This window comes from Gopherus flavomarginatus, chromosome 5 (genome assembly GCF_025201925.1).
Source record: "Gopherus flavomarginatus isolate rGopFla2 chromosome 5, rGopFla2.mat.asm, whole genome shotgun sequence".
Lineage (NCBI taxonomy): Eukaryota > Metazoa > Chordata > Testudines > Testudinidae > Gopherus > Gopherus flavomarginatus.
In genome coordinates, this window is record NC_066621.1 from 64,380,498 (window position 1) to 64,403,707 (window position 23,210).

The 23,210-nt window shown below is 40.4% G+C and overlaps 1 protein-coding gene across 3 annotated transcripts in view; it reads right to left on the minus strand.

Annotated features, from left to right (window-relative positions):
• Nucleotides 1-23,210, minus strand: part of SYT9 (synaptotagmin 9) — a 120,780-nt gene that overhangs the window by 63,123 nt on the left and 34,447 nt on the right. For all 3 annotated transcript variants that reach the window (XM_050955095.1, XM_050955094.1, XM_050955096.1), the window contains exons 2-3: nucleotides 11,420-11,771; nucleotides 7,495-8,041 (exon numbers count right to left, since the gene is read on the minus strand). In XM_050955095.1, coding sequence (XP_050811052.1) covers nucleotides 7,495-8,041; nucleotides 11,420-11,771 — 899 coding nt within the window. The remainder of the gene's footprint in view (nucleotides 1-7,494; nucleotides 8,042-11,419; nucleotides 11,772-23,210) is intronic.

A 23,210-nucleotide genomic window follows, 5' to 3' on the forward strand; every position in this document is an offset into this window, starting at 1 on the left:
AAGCGTGGCAGATTTCCAGTTACACTTCAAAAACATACACTTGTAACTATTTTCCATAAATAGAACCCACAGACATAATTCAGATCTCAGTTTCTTCCACACACAGTGGAAGGAATCTGTAAATATATTGTTCTCACTTACCTTTAATTATAATTATTATTTATATGTATTGTGATTGTGTCCAGGGGTTGCAATCATGAATCAGGACCCCGGTCCTAGACATAACTATACAAACACATAACAAAAGATAATACAGAGCTTGCAATCTAAGAAGACCAGGGATACGAGGTGGATACAACAGACAGAGGGAGCACCTGGTAACAATTAGTTGATAAGAATGGTAAGCAGAAGTCACAGCACATCAGATGACTAATTACAGAGCTGAGTTTTAAGGAGGGATGAGGAGGGTCTTTGTGGATGCTTATGAGGAACTCCTTCCATGTGTGAATGTGCATAGGTGCTCTTCCATACTAGAATTTAAAATATATTTACAGACACTGAATATCTAACATACAAATGTACTTACCATACCCAGGTCTCAAAATTAACTATATTTGGAAGCTGAAAAGATACCACCAGTGTCATGAGCTCTCTCTTGCCACAGCAATTTATTACATCATTTAGAAGTTTTCTAAGTCAAGGTGCAATTGGAGACAGTATTGCTTTATCAAATGGCTGTACCATGAAAAATATCTGGCATTTAACACTAAAGCAGGCAGATAGTGAAGAGGGAGGCAATGCTATTAGATCATACAAGAGACCATTCCTGTTGTGCCCAACTCCTGGAGTTATACTAGCTTCTTTTAGGATTCATCTGTCCAGTAGGAAAACTGCTTAACAAAGCCAAATAGGCAAGTGCATTGTAATACGTTGCAATTGTATGTCCAGGGAGATAGAGATTTACTACTTTCATACCTGCTAAACTTGAAGCACCAAGAGTTTAAGGTAAGAACATTCAGACATGCGCACTAGTTTTGTGTGCCCATCTTGAAACACCCATGGCCTGCTCCCACTGATCTCAGCAGAAGATGTGGGTACTCGGCACATTTGAAAATCACGTCCTAGGTATCTAAAGTTTGGCATCCAAAACCTCTTTTGAAAAAGCTAGCAGAGCTGGGAGTAGAAGTGAGGAAGTCACAGCTCCCATTTATTCCCCTCCTCTAAGTGGAAATCATCACTCCCCAGTTCTAATTTTTGTTTTGTTCTTAAAGAAAGAAGATAGTGGAAGGATCTGCTACATAGCAGGGTGACAGAGGTAAAGCCTATACATAACAAAAACAAATCATTATGAAACAAAATGTTCACAGTAGAAACTGGTTCATCTAAGATTTGCAATCTTTCTGTCTGCCTGTGTAGCAGCATGGTCATGTTTAGTAGGGTATTTCCTTGAAAAGAGTTTTTTATTCTCTGGTACACACCATGTTAATAAATGGGTATTTAGTATTTCATGGAGAAGGTGATTCTCATCTATCCAGAGTGCTGTAACATGGGGTTTCATGTCTTGTGCAGATAAATTAATTATTTTATTTTATAGTTTAATATGTTACCCGCTTTTTCCTGAGGCCATATGCTACTCCTGAGGAAATATTAATTTGAGGATAGCACTGTATGTGGGGAGTGTGTGTGTGTGTGGGGGGGTCAATGAACAATCATGCCCTCTTCAAAACATGTCACTAGTCTGTGAACATTAAAAAAAATCTTTTGAATACAAACTTCAGAGGCTACTGAGAGCATTAGTTCGACCTGTTAACTCAGAACTAAAACTAGAGATGACAGCAACCCCTTTTCCTCCATCCTAACAGTCAGAAATCAGACTAACTTGCTCGATAGATGTACAAAAAGCAAATCAAACTTGCTTTCATGTTCATTTAAAGCTGACCCACTTAATTACGTCTTCCATTAAAGAACCCGCTGCTGGTGCCTATAAGGCAATCCCTTCTGCTTCCCTCTGGCTGGAAAAAGCAGTGTGACACAAGAGATTCAGTTTTATACTCAGAGGGACTATGATTAGAAGAACAGTCATTTGAATATCAGATTGTTCTCTGCTTAGAGGCAGTGCTCACCACAGATTTCTTCTGTGTGCTGTGGAAGTGCTTTAAGCTACCATATGCATATCCAACCCTGCTAACCTAATGTATATGATGCTATTAGAAAACAATCTTATAGTCTGGGATCGTACTGCATTCTGGAAGGAAAAGAATTGAAGCTACTGTGCTTCAGTGGAATTGTAAATCTTCAGCCTTGTTTGAGAATAGCAAGTAGACACATTGATGACGTGGTCTCAGGGTGGATAAAAATCAGTGATTTAAAAAAAAATCAGATTTTTAAAATTTAAATTCAATTTTTTTGATAAAATGCTTTTTGAGGGAAAAAACCTATCTAAATATAGTTTTAATTAAGATACATTATAGCTGAAATATATTTTATCATGGAATAGGGATTATAAATTCTAATTCTATAGTATTAGACAATATATTCATGTAATGTTTAAGAAAAGTTTTGTAAATGAGTTCTAATAGTTCATGGATTAGGGACCCAATTTTATGGGGCTCCAGGGGCTTCTATATAGATTACTTAGGTTAATCTTTCTATCTACCCTATGGGACTCAGTGCTCAGTCTAGAAGATACCATCAGAGATGCTTAGTTTTGCAGTTCTCAAACTGTGGATTTGTGTCTCCACAGAAAACATGCTTGTTAACAGCAAAAATGTTTTTAAATAAATAAATAAATAAATAAATAAATAAATAATATAGAGAGGTGAGAAATAATAGACCTCAACCCTTTTGTCCCTCTGCAAATTTGTGTACACAGAGTCTCTCTAAAAGTGCACAGTTTCAAAAAGTTCAACGAATAGAAGATTGTTGGAATAGTTCTGGACAAAGAGAGGAAGACTGGAATAAATGTAAGAAGGAAGGGACAGGCAGTAGAAACAAAAGTGAAATTGTTTGAGCAGCATATTCCAGAAGACTTGAAGTCTTTCTGATTGTAGCCTTCATCGATTTGAGATCTATCATACCATTCTCTCACTAGACGGGAAAACCTATAATGGCAGCAGGCCGTAAAAGAGACCCAGTTCGGGAATAAGAACTATGCAAGAAATATATGTTTGCTGATGATGTTTTAAAGAAAGTCACACCAGTGAACTGGTGGAAGTCACTTAAGCACTTGGATTCAGAGACTGTTGAAGTGATAATCTCACTTTTAACAGCAGTATCTTCTTCTCTTGGTATAGAAAGAATATTTTCTTCCTTTGGACTAATTAATTCCAAATTGAGAAATCGTTTGGGACCTGAAAAAGCAGGAAAGCTTGTTTTTCTTTTCCAGGTTATGAACAAACAGGAAAATGAAGGCGAAGACGATTGAGTTAGCTACAGATGCCAATATTTTAAATTTCTCATCTTGATCTGGCTGACATTGTCGCTTTTAATTTTTGTAATTTTTAAAAAATATTTCATTTAACTATTTTAGTTAAAAGCAATTTTAACAAAAACAAACCTGATTTTAAAAATCTTGAATGTTTAAGTAAATTCAAAAATTTATATGCTTGTTTTGTTAAAATGTTTTATGTTTGCTGTTGAAGAAAAGAAATGCAGAATACATAACGTTGTTGTTTTAGTTAAGTAAAACAATTTAAATGTCCGTCTGGTGATGTTCTCCTCCTAATACAGCATGGCAAGAAAATCCTCCAAATATTAATGATTAACCTGTTGAACTGGATATAGTTCACCTCCCAATAACTTCATAAATATCTGTTTCAGTTACCTTTGGTAATGAAATAACCAAACAATCATTCATTTTCTGATATAACTATAAAACTAATCCAAAACGTTTTCAAAATAAATCACTTTAAAAATGTATAGTGTGTACCTTCTAAAAATGAAACCTACATCTATCTCTGAGTTGTGAAGAATATGTATTAAGGTTATAGTAACCAACAAGAATTCACTTTTATGTAGAAATTAATGATGAAATTGAGTCTTTGTGTCTAGTGATTTAAATGATTTAAATCAATTGATTTAAATCAAATCCACCCTGCATGATCTAATGGGGGAATGGCTTTTTTGTGGTGAAGCTGACTTATTTCATGTATAATCTGCAATATTCACCTGAAATAGACCATTTTGTTAGGTATTCAGTAAAGTCTGATTTGATGCACTATGTTACAGTAATGTATCAAATTGGATTAGAATATAATAAAATAGGGAATAATGTAAGATAATGGGACATGGGATGCCCGGCTATATAATGTAATGTGATAAAAATGTATAGTGTGTTCCTTCTAAAAATGAAACCTGCATCTATCTCTGAGTTGTGAAGAATATGTATTAAAGTTATAGCAACCAACAAGAATTTACTTTTATGTAGAAATCCTTGATGAAATCAAGTCTTTGTGACTAGTGATTTAAATGGTTTAAATCAAATCCACCCTGCATGGTCTAATGGGGGAATCGAATGGCTTTGTTTGTGGAGAAGCTGACTTATTTCATGTATAATCTGCAATATTCACTTGAAATAGACCATTTTGTTAGGTATTCAGTAAAGTCTGATTTGATGCACTATGTTACAATAATGTATCAAATTGGATTAGAATATAATAAAATAGGAAATAATGTAAGATAATGGGATGTGGGATATATAATGTAATGAGATGCATCAGGAACTGAAGTAGATGCACTTTTGCTCAGATACAATACCAGAACTGTGGGTAACTTGGCAGGTTTGGTTGTATAATGCTTACTTCTGTTCTTTTACTGGATTCTTTGATGATTTACACCCTGTGACAGTCCACTGATTTCAGTGGGGTTACACTGGGTGTAAATCATAGTGGTATTTGGTCCCTTTTAAGTTTGATGTTTGAAAAACGAAGAAACTCTAAGTTCAACTGCTGCCAAGGTTGATGCAATTCCTGCTCACAACCATTAATCAACTCAGGTTTTTTGTAACTCAGCCCAGTTTTGCTTCAAAGGTTCCTGAACCTTGTCCTGTGAAATCAGGTGAGTTTTCTACAGCAATGTTGAGTTCCCAATGGGATTTGAGATTTTGCTGCCAGTCTATCTGGCAGCTAGGAGATGCAGATAAAAGAGTGAATTCAGATTTGCTGGAACTCCGTACAAGTTCTTGAATTATGCTGGGTTAGTTTGTCAATATTTAATGTGTTAAGTCTAACCTTTTGAATTTTTGGAAATGTTAATTGGAGAAACAAGTACTACAGAACATCATTTATCTGAATCTGTTATCTGGAAACCAATAGTACCTGAAATTGGGTTATGTTTCTCTGTGCATCATTTACATTGAAAAGCCCCTGTTTATCAGAATGAATTCCATGTCCTTTGTTCTGTTTGGATCAATGTATTCTACTGTACTCTGAAATGCACCTTGTCTAAAACTCTAAGGACTATAGAAAGACCCATACCTCATCACCCATGCAGAACATGTGGAACAAAAGAGTTTTAAAAATTTGAACTCTAACACAATAGAAATATTGGGAAGGGATGGGGAGAGGCACACATTTCTTTCATGTAAATTTGCACATGCCTGGGGGGGAGGCATATGCAAGAGCAGGACCTAGAGGGGCTGGAACGGGCCTGGGAGCAAGTAGGAACCCCCAGGACCCTCCTTCCCAGCCTGGAGCCAGCTGCTTACCTCCAACCTTTCTGGACAAACCTCATTCCCTCTCCTATTCCTCTACCCCACCATTTGGATGGAGCTTCTGTCCCATTCCATCTGTCCCCCCTGTTCTCCCCACCAGGGTATCCAATGCTAACTGTGAACTTCACAGATAAGAGAGTTTAAGATAAAGACAGCCAGTGTGAATGCAAACATTTCAAAAACAAAATCAAGAAAAAATTAATTTAGTCCTTTTAGCTCTATGGCCAATAACATGGCACATTAGCAGGTTATAGATTAGAAAGATTAAAGTGCTGACTCAGGAAAGCATCCCTGTTTAGAACAGCATTTAGCACATGCTTAACTTGAACTATGTGCATAAATCCCACGGAAGTCAAAAGGAATTTTAAGTAAGGGTGCTGGGACAATTTGTACAGTGGGGGCTCCTGAGAGCCATTGAACCAAACAGTAAATCCCTATATGATGGAAACAGTCAACCTGTGAAACCCTTTGCCAGAGAAGGCCAAGATCATAGCAGGGTTCAAAAAGAACTAGATAAATTCATGGAGGATAGGTCCATCAACGGCTATTAGCCAGGATGAGCAGGGATGGTGCCCGTAGCCTCTGTTTGCCAGAAGCTGGGAATGAGCAACAGGGAATGGATCACTGGATGATTACCTGTTCTGTTCATTCCCTCTGGGGCACCTGGTGCTGGCCACTGTCGGAAGACAGGATACTGGGCTAGATGGACCTTTGGTTTGACTCAGTATGACCGTTCTTATGTTCTTAAACCACTTCAAGCCAGGGGATACAGCAGCATCCTTAGTTCCAGCACCTATGACTTTAAGCACACTCTTAAATGCTTTTTAGATTGGGGCCTAAATGACTTACACTCTTTTGCTGTTATTAACTTACTGACACTAAAAGGTAGAATCTGCAAGGCTACAGTTCCATAAAACATATGAAATATTTATTGGCTTCTGGAACCATGGGGCTCTGAAATGCATGGGGTCTTTTTTTCCACTGGAGAATGCTGAAGTCCCATTAATACTTATGGGAGGTTTGCCTATGCCATGAGAGAAGTATAAAGCCCCTGACCTCTGAAAGTACTGTCTGTTTTGCAGCCGGTGCCTAGAGAGGGTTCCTATGTAGGCTCCTATACCAAAGGTTGTCAAGAGAGCAGGAATATTAGTAGATTATAGTAAAGATGTTCCCCTGCTTCTTTTTAAATAAAGTTCCCTTCAGAAAATGCCCTTAGCAGCACAGCACTACACAAATGTAGTACCTGCAACCTGCCTCCTGGAATGTAAACTGAGACGGTCCTTGTGTGGATTTGAGTTTTCATATCCTGCATGACATCTGCAAACTTTCCTCTCATTTTAGGCTGTGGCTACTAACTGTTGGTGCTAGGTTTGTTTGTAGGTGCAAGGTTAGCTGACTTTGTCAGAATGACTTCCTATGGGACGTTGACGGAAGCCGTGCAAAAGTCTTCAGTTTCCAAACTGAGGCCAAAAGCATCCTAGAATACATGTGGAAAATAATGCAAATCACAGAAAAGTAGAGCGAGAAAAGAAAATATAACATTCTCCGGGGGAAGTGAGGGACAGAGAATAGATTTTTGTGGCTTTCTTCCCCTACAAACAAGATAATGATTAACCTTCAGTAATTCCTACATAAAGGACATTTCTAATGCTGTCCAATAAAGGTAAAATGAGGACGTTCCATGGATTGTGATCAAATGCTGACAGAAAGAGAGAAGGAGAAAAAAAATCATTTTCTCCATAAATCTACCATGGAGAACTTTTATCGCCAGTTAAAAAAAGGTAGAGGTTATAAACTATTAAATTATCATATAAAATCTCGGAATGAAAAGGTGTCATACTCACATTGGTGACATACTCAATATCCCGCCAAATATTACTTTCCCTGGGAAAGTCTGCCAAATCTAAAAAATTATCCACTATCACTTGGCCAATCAAGTCATGCCTGGAGAATCTGTCAAAGTCATACACAGAGAAGTGGAGTTTCCTTGTGGTCAGATCATTGTACGGAACGGGAAATAAAAAAACTTCATCAAACACTGGGTTTAGGGTCTTTCTATGCACTTTAGTCTGTTGTTTTGTTTTTCTATCCGGAAGCAAATAGATCTTCACATAAGGGTCTGAAGTTCCAGAAAAGTCCTTTGCTGGCAGGTTGACAGCTTTGTGAATCTTCACGATCAACTGCTCTAAATCACAATCATATTTCAGAATGAAGTTGAGTTTCCCACAGGCCTTGCTGTTATTCCTCCGGCCATCATCGGTATCCACTGATCTTTGCTTGTACAACTCTGGCTTAATGCGTCCAATCCCGGTCAGCTGCTCCTGTTTTTGAAGCTGCTGGATGTTGAAGTCAGGGTTCGAGAGCTTGATCTGTCTTCGGATTGAATTGTGCCTTAAGGGAAAAATGACAGAAACTAAACTGATTACATTGTTAGGTGCTGTGTGAGTCTGGTCTGTATAAAGGACCTATTATTTATTTTCATTTTGCTTTCCTTAACCATGATTTTGGGTTTTACGGTGCCACAGGGTTTGATTTTTACTTCTATACACCTATAGAGCACAATATCCCTTTTAATGAGTAGAAGGATACTTATATTAGCCAAAAGTTACTATAGTTCTTGTCATCACTGGACTCATGGTGTTTGCAAAATTTTCAATCCTATACCTCAAGCTGGCAATAAGTACACTCCAAAATTGGTTGAAACTTATAACATCCCCTGTTAGACAAAACTCACAAGAATGCTGCAAAATCATTGACTCCCAAGAAAAGCTTAGAAGTGTATAGTATTCAATCTAACTGCATATGTAGCCCATAAAGGAAATGGACCAAATTCATGGCTGGTGCAAATCCACAGAAGTCAGTGGACTTAAGTATACCAGGTATGAATTTGTCCCAATAAGTGTAATAATTATAATAAATACTAATACTTAACAACTGCCATCTTCAAAGGGCTTTGTAAATACAGAGACAAATCCCATGAAATATAAGGGTGTAACATCTATGTAAGCGAGAGCAGAGCTGGTCCCATAAGCTAAATAAAAACTTGCGTTGAATTTGCAGATATCTTGTCTATAGCGACGGGAGGAGATATTTTCCAACATCTGCATTTACTGATGGAACCTATTACTTGGTTCACAAACTGGTTATTCTAATTTCAATGATTTTTCTGCCTGTTTCTATCAAGCTGGTTTGCCTCTCAAAACTCCTTGCTGATGTAATAAGTGCTGTAATACTTAGAATGAAAGTTTCATTGCTCCTAGGAGAGGAAGTTACTTTTAGTTTCAGTCCAGTGAGATTTATTATCTAGACTTGGTTATTATGATTGAAATTTCCACTCCACAAGAAGATTGCAGAAATCGAATTTGTAGTTCTTGTATAGCAGTGGGATATGAAAGCTGGATTAGGTAAAACCTTAATCCTATACAAGTTGGATATTACATTTTTCCCCAATTAGTATAAAGCAATCATGCAACATATTGTAGAAACAAAATGAGGTGAACATAAAAAGGAAAACCTGGGGAAATCTTAGCATAGGATTAGTCAAAAACTATTTATGTTGAATATAATCAGCATTTTTTCTCTGCTGTTATCATTTCCTGAAAGTGTGTGCATTGAAACAAAAGCATTGTCTCTTATAATCCATCCATTTATTCTCCCTTACTGCACAATAAAAGCATAATTATGTTGTTGTGCATTAGTAATTTCCATGACAAGATATTATGCCAGAAATAAGGAATTATACCCCTAGCATTCTCTATAGATCATCGAGATGCTGTAATGCTACTAGTGTGTGGGTTAGTATATTATCTATATTGTATAGGTGATAAAGGACGCACAGCAAAGGCCATAACTGACCAAAGACTAGAATCCTGGTTCTCAGTTTTGTGCTTGCTAGACTCCACTGCCTCACATACAATATCTTATACAGTTTGTGTATGTGGGCTCCTAGGTCACAGCTGTTCAAACAAAAAAAAGGCATACTGTAGTGGGGGATCAAATTGCATGCATGATTCAAAATGAGTATTTATTCTTTTCTTGTACTCCACACAGAGTTTATTTCCAAAATTGACTTAAGTGTGACAATGTTTCACCAATGGCAAAAAAAAAAAAAAAAAAAAAATAGTGATGATGATGGTAATAGTAACGTTAATCCCTCAATTTCCTCTTTTTACCTTTTCCTGGAGGATGTTGCCTCTTGCCCCTCCCCAGCCCTAAACTGTCTTTTATCGAGCACCAACAAGAGGCACTGGTTTGAATGGGTAAATTTCATTGCCTTCCTTTTTTTTGTGTCTCTGATATTTTCCCTTCTACCCATCCTCTCCATTATTTGCCATTGATTTACCCCCTCTCACTCCCTTTTGCTGTTCTTTTGCTCCTGCTTTATAACACTCCTCCATTTTACTGCTGTCCCAGAGACACTTTGGGAATAGACACTCCACTGTGCTACAGCCATGTGCCTCCCTGCCATACTCTCTGTGCAATACTGTTGACTTCTGTGGTGCTGTATGGCCTGTTAACCAGTATAGATGTGGCCCTCTGATAGGGAATGTGAGGGCCCTTTTCACATCCAACATCTAATGCTAGTGGTATTGTTAGTGAACCACAGAGCATAGGGCAAACTTTTACAGGGGTTTAAAAACAGAACAACATTAGCTCCATACCACAGCTCTCCAACTACAATTCCAATCTGAAATCAACCTTGCATGTGGCTTTGTGTGCAACATGGTGTTCAGCATCAATAGTTATGGCAATGCCCTCTCCACAGATTCATAGAAAAGACTCTGAAGGAGCCTCCATTACACTGATCTACAGCAAATGGAAAAAAGATTACAAAGTATGTCCATGTACATGGAGCCTTTGCTCTGTAGTATGTGTGGTGTTTGTTGGGCCTTTTGTTCTTTTAGGCCAAGTCTTCTCACACCTAAACCTGGGTCTGTCAACAATTATTCAATTTTAATGGCTGTTACAGCACCTTATCTTAAAGTACACCCTGCAGGCAAGAGCCTTGCCAAACCCACTCCAGTCAGATGGCCAGACGAGTTACTGAGGAGCAATGGGGAGACACTTCTCCAGGTCCAGTACACCTGCATTAGCTCAGAAATCCACTAATTGGCTGTTCACGTGCTGATCCTTTTTCTGGCTGCATGCAACCTAATCCTATTATTACCTGCCCCTACGTACTCTCACATTCTCCCCTTCCCCGTTTCCTGTTCCCTTATATGTTGGCACTCTTTCCTCTGCCTCCATCTAATCTTGCTCAGTTTCCCCCTCCAGTCAAGGCTGTGGCTAAAACTTATCACCTTTAATCCTATTTCTAACTCTCACAAGTGTTTCATTAGCCTGCGCTATTTTTCTCTTTTGATGGCTGTTGAAATGTTTGCAGAGCCCTCAGCATTGATGATAAGTTCAAACGAACGTGATTTACAAGATTCAGTGTAGGCCGTTCTTTTGTTCTACAGGGCACTAACCTGCCTCACTATTTTGTCCAGTTTATAAGGGAGAGACACAGATGATGCAGTAGTTGTTCATGTTGGAAAAAAATGGATTGCCACTGTTGCTACTATGGAAGCACCTTCCTAATTTTAAAGCCATCCATCATCCAGCACACCCCAACAAACAAATGATTTTATATAACCATTAAAGTAAAAGAATGAGGCATGTAAAATATACATCTGCAGTCAGGCTCTATGTTAGCTAATAAAGTGTAACTCTCTTGGTCTCATCTCCATTCATAATGACTATCATTAGAAAGAAATTACAGCTACTGACCGAGCAGAAGAGGTTGGTTCTGTGATTTGGCGATGCATTCGGACATTGTGCACACAATTCTCCTTGGTCCCTGCCTGAGCATCTAATGGAATATCAGGGGAGGTGTGGCTAATCTTTAGGGAGGACTCCGGGTAGGAAGTGGGCTGCCCCAAGTAATCCTCACTGTATTCATGGTCATTGGTCTCTGTGTCTGTATAGTTCAGAGATTCCTGCTTGTTGTCTTTGCTCCCAGAGGGCAGGCCACGTTCTCGCCAAGGGATCCAGCAAAGCTTCCAGGACACAAACAGAGACACACCAAAGAGAGCAAGTCCACAGGCTGTGACAACTAAGGACAGCAAGCTTACTGAGATATCTGCAAAGAAGAAAAATACAAAGACATGTCACATTTTTTCTCCTGTTCAGATATGGCTCTGTGCAGCTCCAAAGGGGCACACATTATGGAACTAATCTTTCTTTACATATTGCTTTTCTACTGGATTGCAAAATATAAGCACTGGTAGCTGCAACATTCAGGTCACAGAAACAGAACAAAATGTTTTTCCTCCATTTCCCCCAGAAAAATTAACTTTCATTAATGTCTTGCTGTAAATAAAATATTAATGAATTATAGTTTTGAAATGTATTATTAATATTGGACACAGGCTCTGTGACTTCTGGCCTTCACTAATGCTACAAGAAAGCATTAAACACCATTTAAAGTGATTTTCATCAGCCTAAACTACTCTCCATTCTATCATGCTAGTAAATGTCATACTTGGGGAAAGCTTCTCTGTCTCACTCACAGAAGCTGATCCAATAAAAGTTATTACCTCACCCACTTTGTCTCTCTAATATCTTGGGACTGGCACAGCTACAACAACATTGCATATTGGAAACATACATTGCTATGGACTTCCTGGCATGGACATAAGGGAAATGTACAATATTTAGACTTTTCAAATAGTGTCTTCCATTTTATCTACAGATAGAGATTTTTTTAGTGAAATAACACTTAAAAGAGTAAAATGAAAAAAATCCTCTATTGCCTTTCAAAATGTTTTTATGTCTCAGTTGCCCCTTTGGCAGGTGTTGAGCTGTCATGTGCCCTCTTTGCCATGGGAAGCCAGCACTGTACAATGAGGTTCAACAGCCCTTGTATGGGTTCATCCTGAGGTAGTGTAGAGGTTGTGCTTGTGTTCTTTTCCTGCGTAAAGTTGGGGAGTGGGGATGGCTGGTGGAATGAAGAATCAAACTAGAGATGGAAGAGGTGTGTTCAATCATCTGTTCATCTTCCCCCCAGTGCAGGATTGTTCCCTACAATATACTTTCTGTTGCCTTGTGCAGTTCAGTTTCAAATGCCTCCTTTATTCAGGCTTTCACCACTTGCCTTGTGGTGAATATGCCACAGTTTAATATATATAATTTATAATACCTGTTAAGATATTTTCCCAAAAATTCACCATAAATATTCAGTATTTTAATTCTATTCCTTCCAATTCTAGCCTCTTTCTCTACTTTGCGTGTGCACTCTTCAGATGTTTTTAGATGGTAATCTTGTGTCCCCTTGGTCATCATTTCACTATGGTACAGCTACCTGTACAAGGTCAAGTGCCTTCATTTTTGTGCTCTTCTCTGAAACCCTTGCAGTTGGTCTATATCCCTCTGGTCCTCAGGGGCATGTGGAGGTGAATTCTTTGCAAATCTTTCACAGATCTTATCATTATCGTGTCCTATAGGTACTAGGTGTTGCATTACTGTGCTCTAATCAGCCTCCGAAAACATCCCGTAATCCCCTTATGTCAAGTAGACAGTCCTGTCCTTGTTTTGGATATGCCCTTTGAAAGCTCCGTTTGACAGCTGGCTGCTTATCTGCACTGAGACAAAGCAACCATTACTGTGGAATGCTGTGTGTGTGAGGGAGAGAGGGGCGGGTGGGGGGGAGCGGTGGAGGGGACAGTCTGCTGCTATCTGAACTTACAGAACAGAATGCTGACATGCTCTCAGCCCCCCAAAAACCCACTCTCCTCCCCCCGCAACACACTCCCTGGCCCACTCCACCCCACCCTCCCCCATTTGAAAAGCACGTTGCAGCCACTTGCATGCTGGGATAGCTACCACAGTGCACTGCTCTCTGTGGCTGTTGCAAGAGCTGCTAATGTGGCCACACCAGTGCTCTGGCAGCTGTCAGTGTGGACAGACTACAGCGCTTTCCCTACTGCGCTCACAAAGGCTGGTTTAACTCAAAGCACCCTACATCTGCAACTTTAGCCATGCCCATAGTGCGAATGAATACCTGAATTGTGGTGACATTCAGGACCTCAGAGGGTAGTCTTTTCAGTTAGCTCAGCTTTCACAAGAATTCTTGCAACATGCATGTGACACTACTACTGGAGATGGGCCGAAACTGCAACTGCAAATCAGAGCTCTTCCAATACAGTAAACTGGGTTGTGGATTTACATACAAGCCTGGATTTGGTATTAGTGTGGAAGAGCACTGGACTGAATTATACTTCAGAAGAACAATCCCTGTACCAGCTCATCAGCATGCAACGATAGTGTGCATATTGCACTGTTCCTTTGGATAGTGGAGCCTGGTGCCTATTAGCTGGGATTCTGCCTCCTTTGCACCCCTTTGGGGTAATCTGCGCTCTGGGAGCTCTAGAAGGGAGAAATCTCCGGAATGGATTGCTATTGTGCCTGAGATGTGGGTAGTAGAAATGGCAATGATGCAACCATTGCTAGGGCCAAGCATCCTGTATTATAGAGGTCAGCCTAGATTATCACAATGGCTCCTTCTGCCTGTATAGTCTACACTGCAGAACAACATAGCCCATAGTCCATTTCATCCTTTGGAATCATACAGGTTATTTACATCTTTATTTTCCTACCTCCTCTCTGTGAAAAATATTGCAAACTAGACACAGCTTTTTAAAGTTGGATCTATTTGTTTGCAGTCTCGGCATCTGCCTAATAATTTTGCATGCGGCATTTCCTGGAGTCATAACAGTAGGGAGCTAGAACTGTGCTATTTCTTCAGCAGGATTTTTCTGCATTTTAGTCTCATGTTTCTCTATTCCTGCTGATTGAAATCGTCTGTAAATCACCATCATTTTATTTTTTGGATCTAAGTTTTGGAACTTTAGTTAATTCATTCTAATTTTCCAATAGAATAGGACAATATTTTGACCTAACAACAGGATCTAAGGGACAGCTTCTGGCTCTGCTTTACATAGTAATAAGCCACACATTAATCCTTTTCTCACCACAGATACAATGCTGTGCCAGGTCAATCAGGCCCAGTACAGCAGTGGCAGCAGAGAGGTTTCATGCTCACTCTGTGGCGAGGACCAGCAGATCTTCTCCACAGCATGCAAGCTCCTCATAGACAAGCAGCCTTCCACAGAACTCTGCTCTTTTCTCCCTGCATAGGCATACAAGGGTTAGTATGAGCAGTGGAAAGGAGGTGGAGTCAGAAAGCGAATGAAATTACACCTCCAGATCTATCTATATATTCCACACCCTCATAAGATGCAGAAAAGGGACCTCTAGCAAGGGCTTGGGAGAGTGTTGGTAAAGATTTCTCTGTCTGCCCAGCTCACAGTTGCCATAGGGTTTGTAAGCCCGAGATACCACAGCATTCACAAATGCAGTTCAGCACTATCTGCTGGGAGGTCTCTGCCTTAAGCCCAACAGTTCACTCCTTGCCTGATTACGAGCTGGAATTGAGGTGTGCACATCCTCAGTCCTTCCCTGACATCATAGTCAGATTGGGCCTTGGGAGCGCAGAGTCACTAGGATTTATGGCCTTTGAGAATCTGATTAGTTCTCCATGGCTGCAGATAGTGCTGGGATTTTGCCATAAATGATCATTTGTAGTACATAATGTTAAGGGACTTAGCTGTCCATGGATCAGGCAATTACAATAATAAAATTCAGGATCCATCTATACTTTTCTTGTTTGATTTAAAACGTATTCTAATCTAAATGAATTCTCAGATTCCTGTCATACATACACACGCAAACAGGCCTCTCTAAAGGATTTTCATGCATACGCCTCAAGGGACTGGTCGTTCCCCCACTGAAATCAATGACAAACTTCTGGCTGATTGTCCTGGGAGCAGGACAGGTCCTTTGTCTTCAAAATACATTTTCCAATGTGTGTGTGTGTGTGTGTGTGTGTGTGTGTGTGTGAGAGAGAGAGAGAGAGAGAGAGAAACCCTAAGTAAAACTACCCCAGGCTTTCTGAAATACCACATTCAGTTCTGGACACCTCAACACTAAACAGAAACATACACACTGGAGGTAGTTTACGGGAAACTAAAAATTAGGGAACTAACAGGGGTTTTTTCAGCTCTATTTTTTATGATTCTCTGACAAGATCAGCAGATCTGCTTCACTCAGATCCCCTAAGTTGCGCTCTCCCAGCCTGATGACCTTGCTTTTTGCAGAAATCCTCATTTATTCATTGGCTTTTAGGAGGCTTCAGCTGAGTGAGGTCATCTGCTCATGTTAGGATCAGGAATATTTTTATCTACAAGGTTTTTTTAAATTTGGGGAAAACCTTTGAAGACTGAGTGAAAATGGAAACCTTTGAGACTTTTTCTGGTTAAGGTGCAGGGGGTCCAGGAGTGAATTTATAGCAGAAAGCTCTTTTTTCCTTTGTGCTTCTTCCCCAGAGAGGAGAAGAAATGTACTGAAGGCTTCTGTAGACTGTGCTTCTGGAAGGTAATTTTGGAGATCTGGCCTTTTGTATTTCATTTTCTCTTTTCCAAAGAGAGAAACGCTAAACAGATGTGTGGAAGCAGAGAAAGAACTGACAGGGATTTGAAAGGGATTTCAGATTCAAATAGTCCCCTTATGTGAGCAAGTCAGCCTAGCTGTAACTCTAATAACGCGAGATTTGTAGAAGCGGGGATTGTGTGAAGCGAGTGGGAAAGAACTGTGTGAGAAGTAGTTGTGACCTTGTGTTAGACAAGTATGGAATGTAGACTATAGTTTAAATAGGTGAGAAAAATAAGATATCAGGATGACATATGTATAAACAAAATGTAGCTGTCACCCATTATTGTATGAAACAAAAGGTATAAATGCCTGCTGTAATTGTTTACCTGTATAGAGACTTGTTGTGCTCTCTCCCTCCACGCAATTGATAGAGAATAAAGTGTATCTGACTTGCTGCATCCAACCTGAGAGTGAGAACTCTGTTTTTCTAGAACCTCCACAGCTTCAGTGTATACGTAAACTGAATCTAGGGGAAGTTGCTACTGTTCATGACAACGTTTGCTGGGAGAGTAGGGGACAGGGAACTACTGACAGGACACCTACTTTTCCAAGCTAACGGTAGTTGTGTGCATGTTGAAACCACCACTTTGTGAGATATACATTTAAATCTCACTACTGCTGCAGGCAATCATATTATTTACTGACCTGCAGACAGAGTTTTACAATCAACCCTTAAGTTTTAGATACCCTTTAATTGGACTAGTTTAGTATTTGGTTAGTTTCAAAATTTACTTTCACTGTTACCAGAGGTTCAGAGAATCTCTGAATTACTAGAGTAAATTCACATGCTTCAAAATATATATCAAGTTGAAAAGTATGCCTTTCATACAGCTTATAGAGTGTCCACTTTATGTACTAAGTATGATGTATTGTGCTTTGTGACTAAAACTGTGCAACAACCCCATCATCTCATTACTTCTTCCCCCCACACACATTTTATTGAAGGAAATTTAATGTAGAGAGAATAAAAGATACAAATAAACAAGATAAGAAAAGTCTGAAGAAGTGAGACATCTTAAAAATATCAAAACCAAAGAACCTATTCGAACAAAACTGAACATTCAAGCTTCTATGCTGCTCTTTTATGATTATGAACAGAAGCTGGCCTTTGTAAGCTCATGATGCTGTCAGCCTCAGGCCTTCCCTGAATTTGGCAACTCAAAATGTAGAGAAGAACCTCGGCTTGCTTGCTTCCTTTTTTTAAAAGTAAGTTTCAAGCCCTTCCTGTTACCGAAATACACTTGAAAATGTAACCCGATCAGTAGAGCTGAAAGCAGTCAATGATTTTTCGTAAAGATTTTAGGTTATTCACAGTTTGTAAAGGGCTACCTAGAACTCCTAAAGTCACAAATCCTTCTGGCAGGAGGAAGGCTAGTGGCCCCAAGAGAATACTAGCTTAGCTGGGGATCTTTTCTTTGTAAAATTTCTCTAAACGTTGGCTGCGAACAGAACCCAGCACAAACAACCGGGTTCCTGTTCTCTTGAAACAGGCAATAAGGGGAATGGGGTGGGGGAAAAGAAAATTCAGAGATGTCCCCCCACTACTCCAGTCTCTCTCACACACACTTTACATAACTCATTACCGTCAGGATGATGTTAGTGCCTACAATGTGCTAGCTGTGTCAATACTTACAGAACAACAAAGCCTCTGCCCTGAAGAACTCGCAACTTAAGAAAGTAAAACTCAAATAAAACAATGGGGAACGATGGGGAAGATGTCAGTTGTTCCCAATGGGCCCTTGATCGACTCACTGATTGGCTAATATTTTGATGGCACCTCTGTAGAAGTGGGTCTCACTTATGAATCAGTTCAGGGTAGGTATTCCATGCATAAAGGAAGAAAGAGTGAAGACAGTTGTGGGAAAATAGTTATAGGGTGACTGAGGCTGCCATCATTAGTTTATGTTTTCAAGTCTTTTTTCACAAAGGGTAGAAATTTTTTAAAAGTGAAAGGTGAGAGTCTGTCTGACAGGGTTTTTTGGCCTGTGGTGCTAAATGTGGGATCATATGACCTTTCCCCCCACTCCACAAACCCCGCCTGCCTGGAATATACAGGAGATGTTGGATCTCTAGCATGTGTGGGGAGAAGAGGCTGTGCAGGCACAGCTCTGGTCTAGCCATAGAAACACTGTCCTATATGAGCAGATCTTGGGGCATGGAAGAGGGACCAGCAGCAGTGCCACATAAAAGCCAAGGAGCTGTGGCAGGTGTACCAGAAGACCTCATGGATACTTCGGAGGAGTCTGAGTCAGAGGCCCACACCGTGAAGCGTGAGGAGGAAGTGTTGGACAAGGAAGAGGAGGAGGAGTATGGGGGACAGGCAACCAGGGGATCCAGGTGCACAGCAAGCCAGGACATATTTTTTAATCCAGTGCAGTTCAACCAGTCCATACAGTCCAGCATGGTTGAGCCTTATGCAGGGGAAGGAACTCCCGGTAAGTATGCTGTTTGCTTTGAAATTACAGAGATGGAACCCCCAAAGCAGTAGAACACATCTGTTGATTTGCTCATTTTTACTTATGCTAGAAGAGGTAGTGAAACAACCAGTAGAGGTAGAATTGCTGTCTGCTTCTCATCCCCCTCTAGAATTAGGCAGAGGGGGCCCTGTAGAACACTGGTTATGTGCACTGGGATGTCTGGTGAATCCTGGTGCTGGTCCCTCCTCCAGGCCCCGAGTGAGGGATGGTTCCTGGCCAGCTGGCCACTGCGCAGCAGAGTTCACAACGGTTACCAGAGTGATCAGAGTGACGCCTTGGGAGGGACACAACCAGGAGGCTACTAACAGTCAATGCAAGTAACGCACCATCCATGCTGACACTATGTTGACCTAACTACACCAACCTTGACTCTGTGCTGGTTCTGGGAGTGGTGTTATTAAGTCAGGGTAACGGGGCAGTTATGTCGGTAGGAGTGAAATTTAAGTGTAGATGCATACACATCTACATCGACATAAGCTGCCTTGCATTGACTTACCTGTGTAGTGTAGACCAGGCCTCAATAGGGTTACTATAATTTTTTACCTAAAATATTTAGATTTATTTAGTTTAGCTTTTAGATTATTAAAATAGTAAGTGATATCAGTCAGCCCGCTGTACTGTGTTTACCTGGTACACCTATTTTCTCATGTTCCTCTCAAGTTTTATCCTTCAGACAGACTTTGATGAGTATAGGCTGCATTTAGGCCATGATTCAGCAAATCACTTAAGCATATGCTGATTTAAGTGGGACATGAGCACATCTTTAGAGTTAAGTGTATGCTTAAATGTTTTGCTGAAGCAGTGCTTTACTGAATTGGACTGTGAAAATTTACTGTGGGTAATGTTTTGCCATGCTATCGGAATACTTTTTTTTATATACAGTTAGAAATTCAAAACTACCATTGTGGTTTTTGCTATTTATTACAAGGACTATTTCGTATATAATGTATTCCTTACCTGTGTTACAATTGCTGTAAATTATTAAAACGGAAAGAATTTTAAAAATCTTTATTTTTCATTAGTATGGCTGTTTGCTATCTATAACTCCCTTGGCTTGAACAATGAAACTAGATAATTCAGTTTCAGTTTTGCTTATAATCACATTTTAATCAATTTTACTTTCCGGTGCTCATCCCTAGCACATTATACCATGACATTCTTTTAGACATCAGAAGCATCTGAAGGATTCATGAAAGGAAATAGAAAAAAGTTTAAAACAAGCAGAACACACGTTTTAATCAATAAAATACAGACAACTAAACAAAATATGCCGTGAGTGGTAGGAGTTTAACAAATCTGGACTTCTGTTCATGATGTAGCACTGTACCGTCAGTCATTAAAAGGAATCCTTAAAAAGAACCAACAGTAATGGCTATCTTTTGCAATTTTCATATGAAGTTTACAATGTAATATTCAAATATTTCATTAAAAGGAGGGTGAAGCTAGATCATGGCAAATTTGGGATTTTTTCCTTTCAATTGGATTTACTGGGGTATATGTCTGTGTGATAGGAAGCTTCCTCATCCTGTTGATAAATAGGCCAATGAGCATTCCTGCTCAGCCAGTACCAATTAAGCACACCTGCAGAACATGCTCCACCTGGAGAAGAGGAACTTAAAAGGGTGAAACTTGCCACAGAGGAGGGAGGAAGTTTGCCAGGAGGGCAGGCTGCCGGGAACTGCTAGAGATATCCAGTAGCTAGGGGAGCCCAGCCTGAGTCAGTTGGTGGTAATAAGAACTCGTGTCCTGTAACTACTGTCAGGCTGTAATTCAGCTGGCACGTGAGATGCCTTGTGCAGGGCATACAGGTGGTGAGAAGACCCTGAAGCAGGTACTGATTCATTTTCTCTGGCCAGGGGTGCATCAAGAGGTAAGGGAGTATTGCTCTCCCTGTCCTGAGTGTCAGTATGTGGCAGCTAAGAATGTCCCAAAGGCTCCTTTGGTCCCAGTTCTATTTGTGGAAACACCATTTGAGAGAACAGAGATGGACATGGCGGGGCCTTTAGAAAAGAACTCCTTGGGAAATCAATATATACTTATAGTGGTGGATTCTCCCTTTGTGTTTGGCTAAGGTGACAGCGATCTCTCCTGAACTTATCAGACTCTTTGCCTGAGCTATGGTTCCCTTGGGAAATACTGACTGGTATCCAACTTCATTTCTCATGTGATGTGTGAGTTATGCTCTCTCCTTAAAATCAAGGCCCTGAGAACACTGGTGTGCCATTTGCCTTGTGGTAGGTAGGCAGGCTCTCAAGCCCATCCGACCCTCTGGGTCTGAACTTGGACGGCTAGCCTGAGTCTCTGCTGGAGCTGCAACAGCCACACTGCTATTTTTAGTATGCTAGCCCAAGCCAACCCAGTGCCAGCCCATCTACCAGGTTGCGAGGCTTGCTCCCAGCTGCAATGTGGACTTATCCAAAGGAGCCAGCAACCCCATGACATTGTGAATCACATCTCTCTTCCCTGTTGTCAATCTCAACTCAGAGAAATTAAGAAATGTCCAATTCAAAGTGGCATTTTATGAAAGCTCCATAATTGCACTATATCCAGAGCTTTATCTCTGACTTTTAAATAGAAAAAAGATTACTCAATCCTGATGAGAAGAAGAGGTAAGGTGAGTGGAATAGTGATTGTGACATCCACAGGACAGTGGCCATGTCTCACTCTGTGAGCCTGATCCTCAGCTATGCCAGAGTTCTGTTCGTTACTGATAAGAGGGTGACACGGCTAAAATGCTGCATTAAACCAAATCCCCACCCTCAGTTCTTCAGAAAACTGGAGCCATCTGATCCTCTAGTGCCATGGCTCCCAAATGTTTTAGTACTGTGTTTCCCTTGCAGATATTTTAAAACTTGTTTTCTCCCCACAACCAAATACCCTATTAAAAATCAATTTAAAACATTAGATTCAAGAGGGACACTAGAGTTCAGATGGTTTTGTGACTTTATTCAATTTTATACAGTTTGTTTAATTATATAATCTGATCTAATTTGGCTTTTTAAAACTATAACTTGAAAATATGGATTTTTGGGGGGCATTTGGATATGCCAAGATTTTAGCAAGAATAGGCGTGCTTCAAACTGCATAGTTGCACAATATTTGTTTGAATCTCTGATAGTGCCAGATGTAAGGCATTTTCCAAGTTTAAATTATTTCTGTATTTAGTTTTCACATAAATCATTGCTGAAAACCCAGAGATAACTGGAAGCAAATGGAAGCATCACTTCCGTAACTTCGTCTCCAAGTTCTTCATACCCTCCCTCAAGAGAAATCCAGAATTCCTGGTTTGTTAGATTTGAAAACTTAGTCTTCATAATGTGATTCACTTGCAATTCTGAGAGGTTTTCTTGAACTGCGATACTTAAGGTTGGAATGGAGTCAACTGTTATCGAGAACAGGTTTTGAATCCAGTTGGTAGCTGGAGAGTCATCTTCAGCTGCAGGAAAATATTAACCAAAATAGTAATACAATCCATAAAAAGAGTTAATATTTGGTCTTTAATAGCATTTTGAGTTCTTTTCTTCTGTTTTTTAAAAAGTCTGATAACACTGGAAACATCTTGGTCACTTCATTTTCAAAGTGGCATCTCCAAAAACAAAGCTTCTTCATGAATCCCCTGATTTTCTCTTTCATATCTAGCATATTTGCATTTCCATCTTGAAGTATTAGGTTCAGTGTATTCAATTTGCCATAAACGTCCCCCAGGTAAGCTAACAAAGTCAAAGAAGTCCACATTGCACATGTAATCCACAAGATCTGTTTTCCCAAGGAGGAAATTTCTGATCTCATCACACTATACAAAGACATGTTGTAACACTTTCCCACGTTACAACCACATTACTTCACTGTGAAACAGAGACAGAATGTGACCTGAGACCATCTTTTCTCACAGCATACTAAAACAGGGTGGGTTCACTGCCTGGGATTTTTTAAAATTAACAATTTTAACAACAATGTTGAGGCCCTTGTGTACTTTATATCATGACTTTTTTGATGCCAAAGCTTGGTGATGAATCACACAGTGTGTTCATATTGCTGCTGGCGCCACTTTCCTTACTTGCAGGGCCATCTTTACCCATAAGCAAAATATGCAGCTGCGTAGAACACCAGGAAATTTGGGGCACCTGCCCTGCCTCTTCTCCATGGTCCCTGCCCACCCCAGCCCTGCCCCTACTCCACCCCTTCCCTAAAGCCCCCGACCAGCTCTTCCCCGGCCCTGCCTCTTCCCGTCCCAGCCCTGCCCCCACTCCCCTGAGCACTGCAGCAGGGCTGGGCCTGCACTCACCAGCGGCAGAAAGTGCAGCGACCCAGCCCCACGCCACTGGTGAGTGCTGGGGGGCAGTTCCCCTCTGCCCCCCAAGCCATCCCCCCCCGAGACCGCAGGGGGGGCTGTGTAGGGCCTCAGAATAGCTCGGGATGGCCCTGCTTACTTGTGCTGCAACCTCTCTGTTCTTGTTTGGTGGTGGGTGCTATGTCATCAGTGCAGAGCCCCACACATAGCCACACAGTGTAGAACCCCACACTTAAGACCTTCATCCACACTGAATTTATTG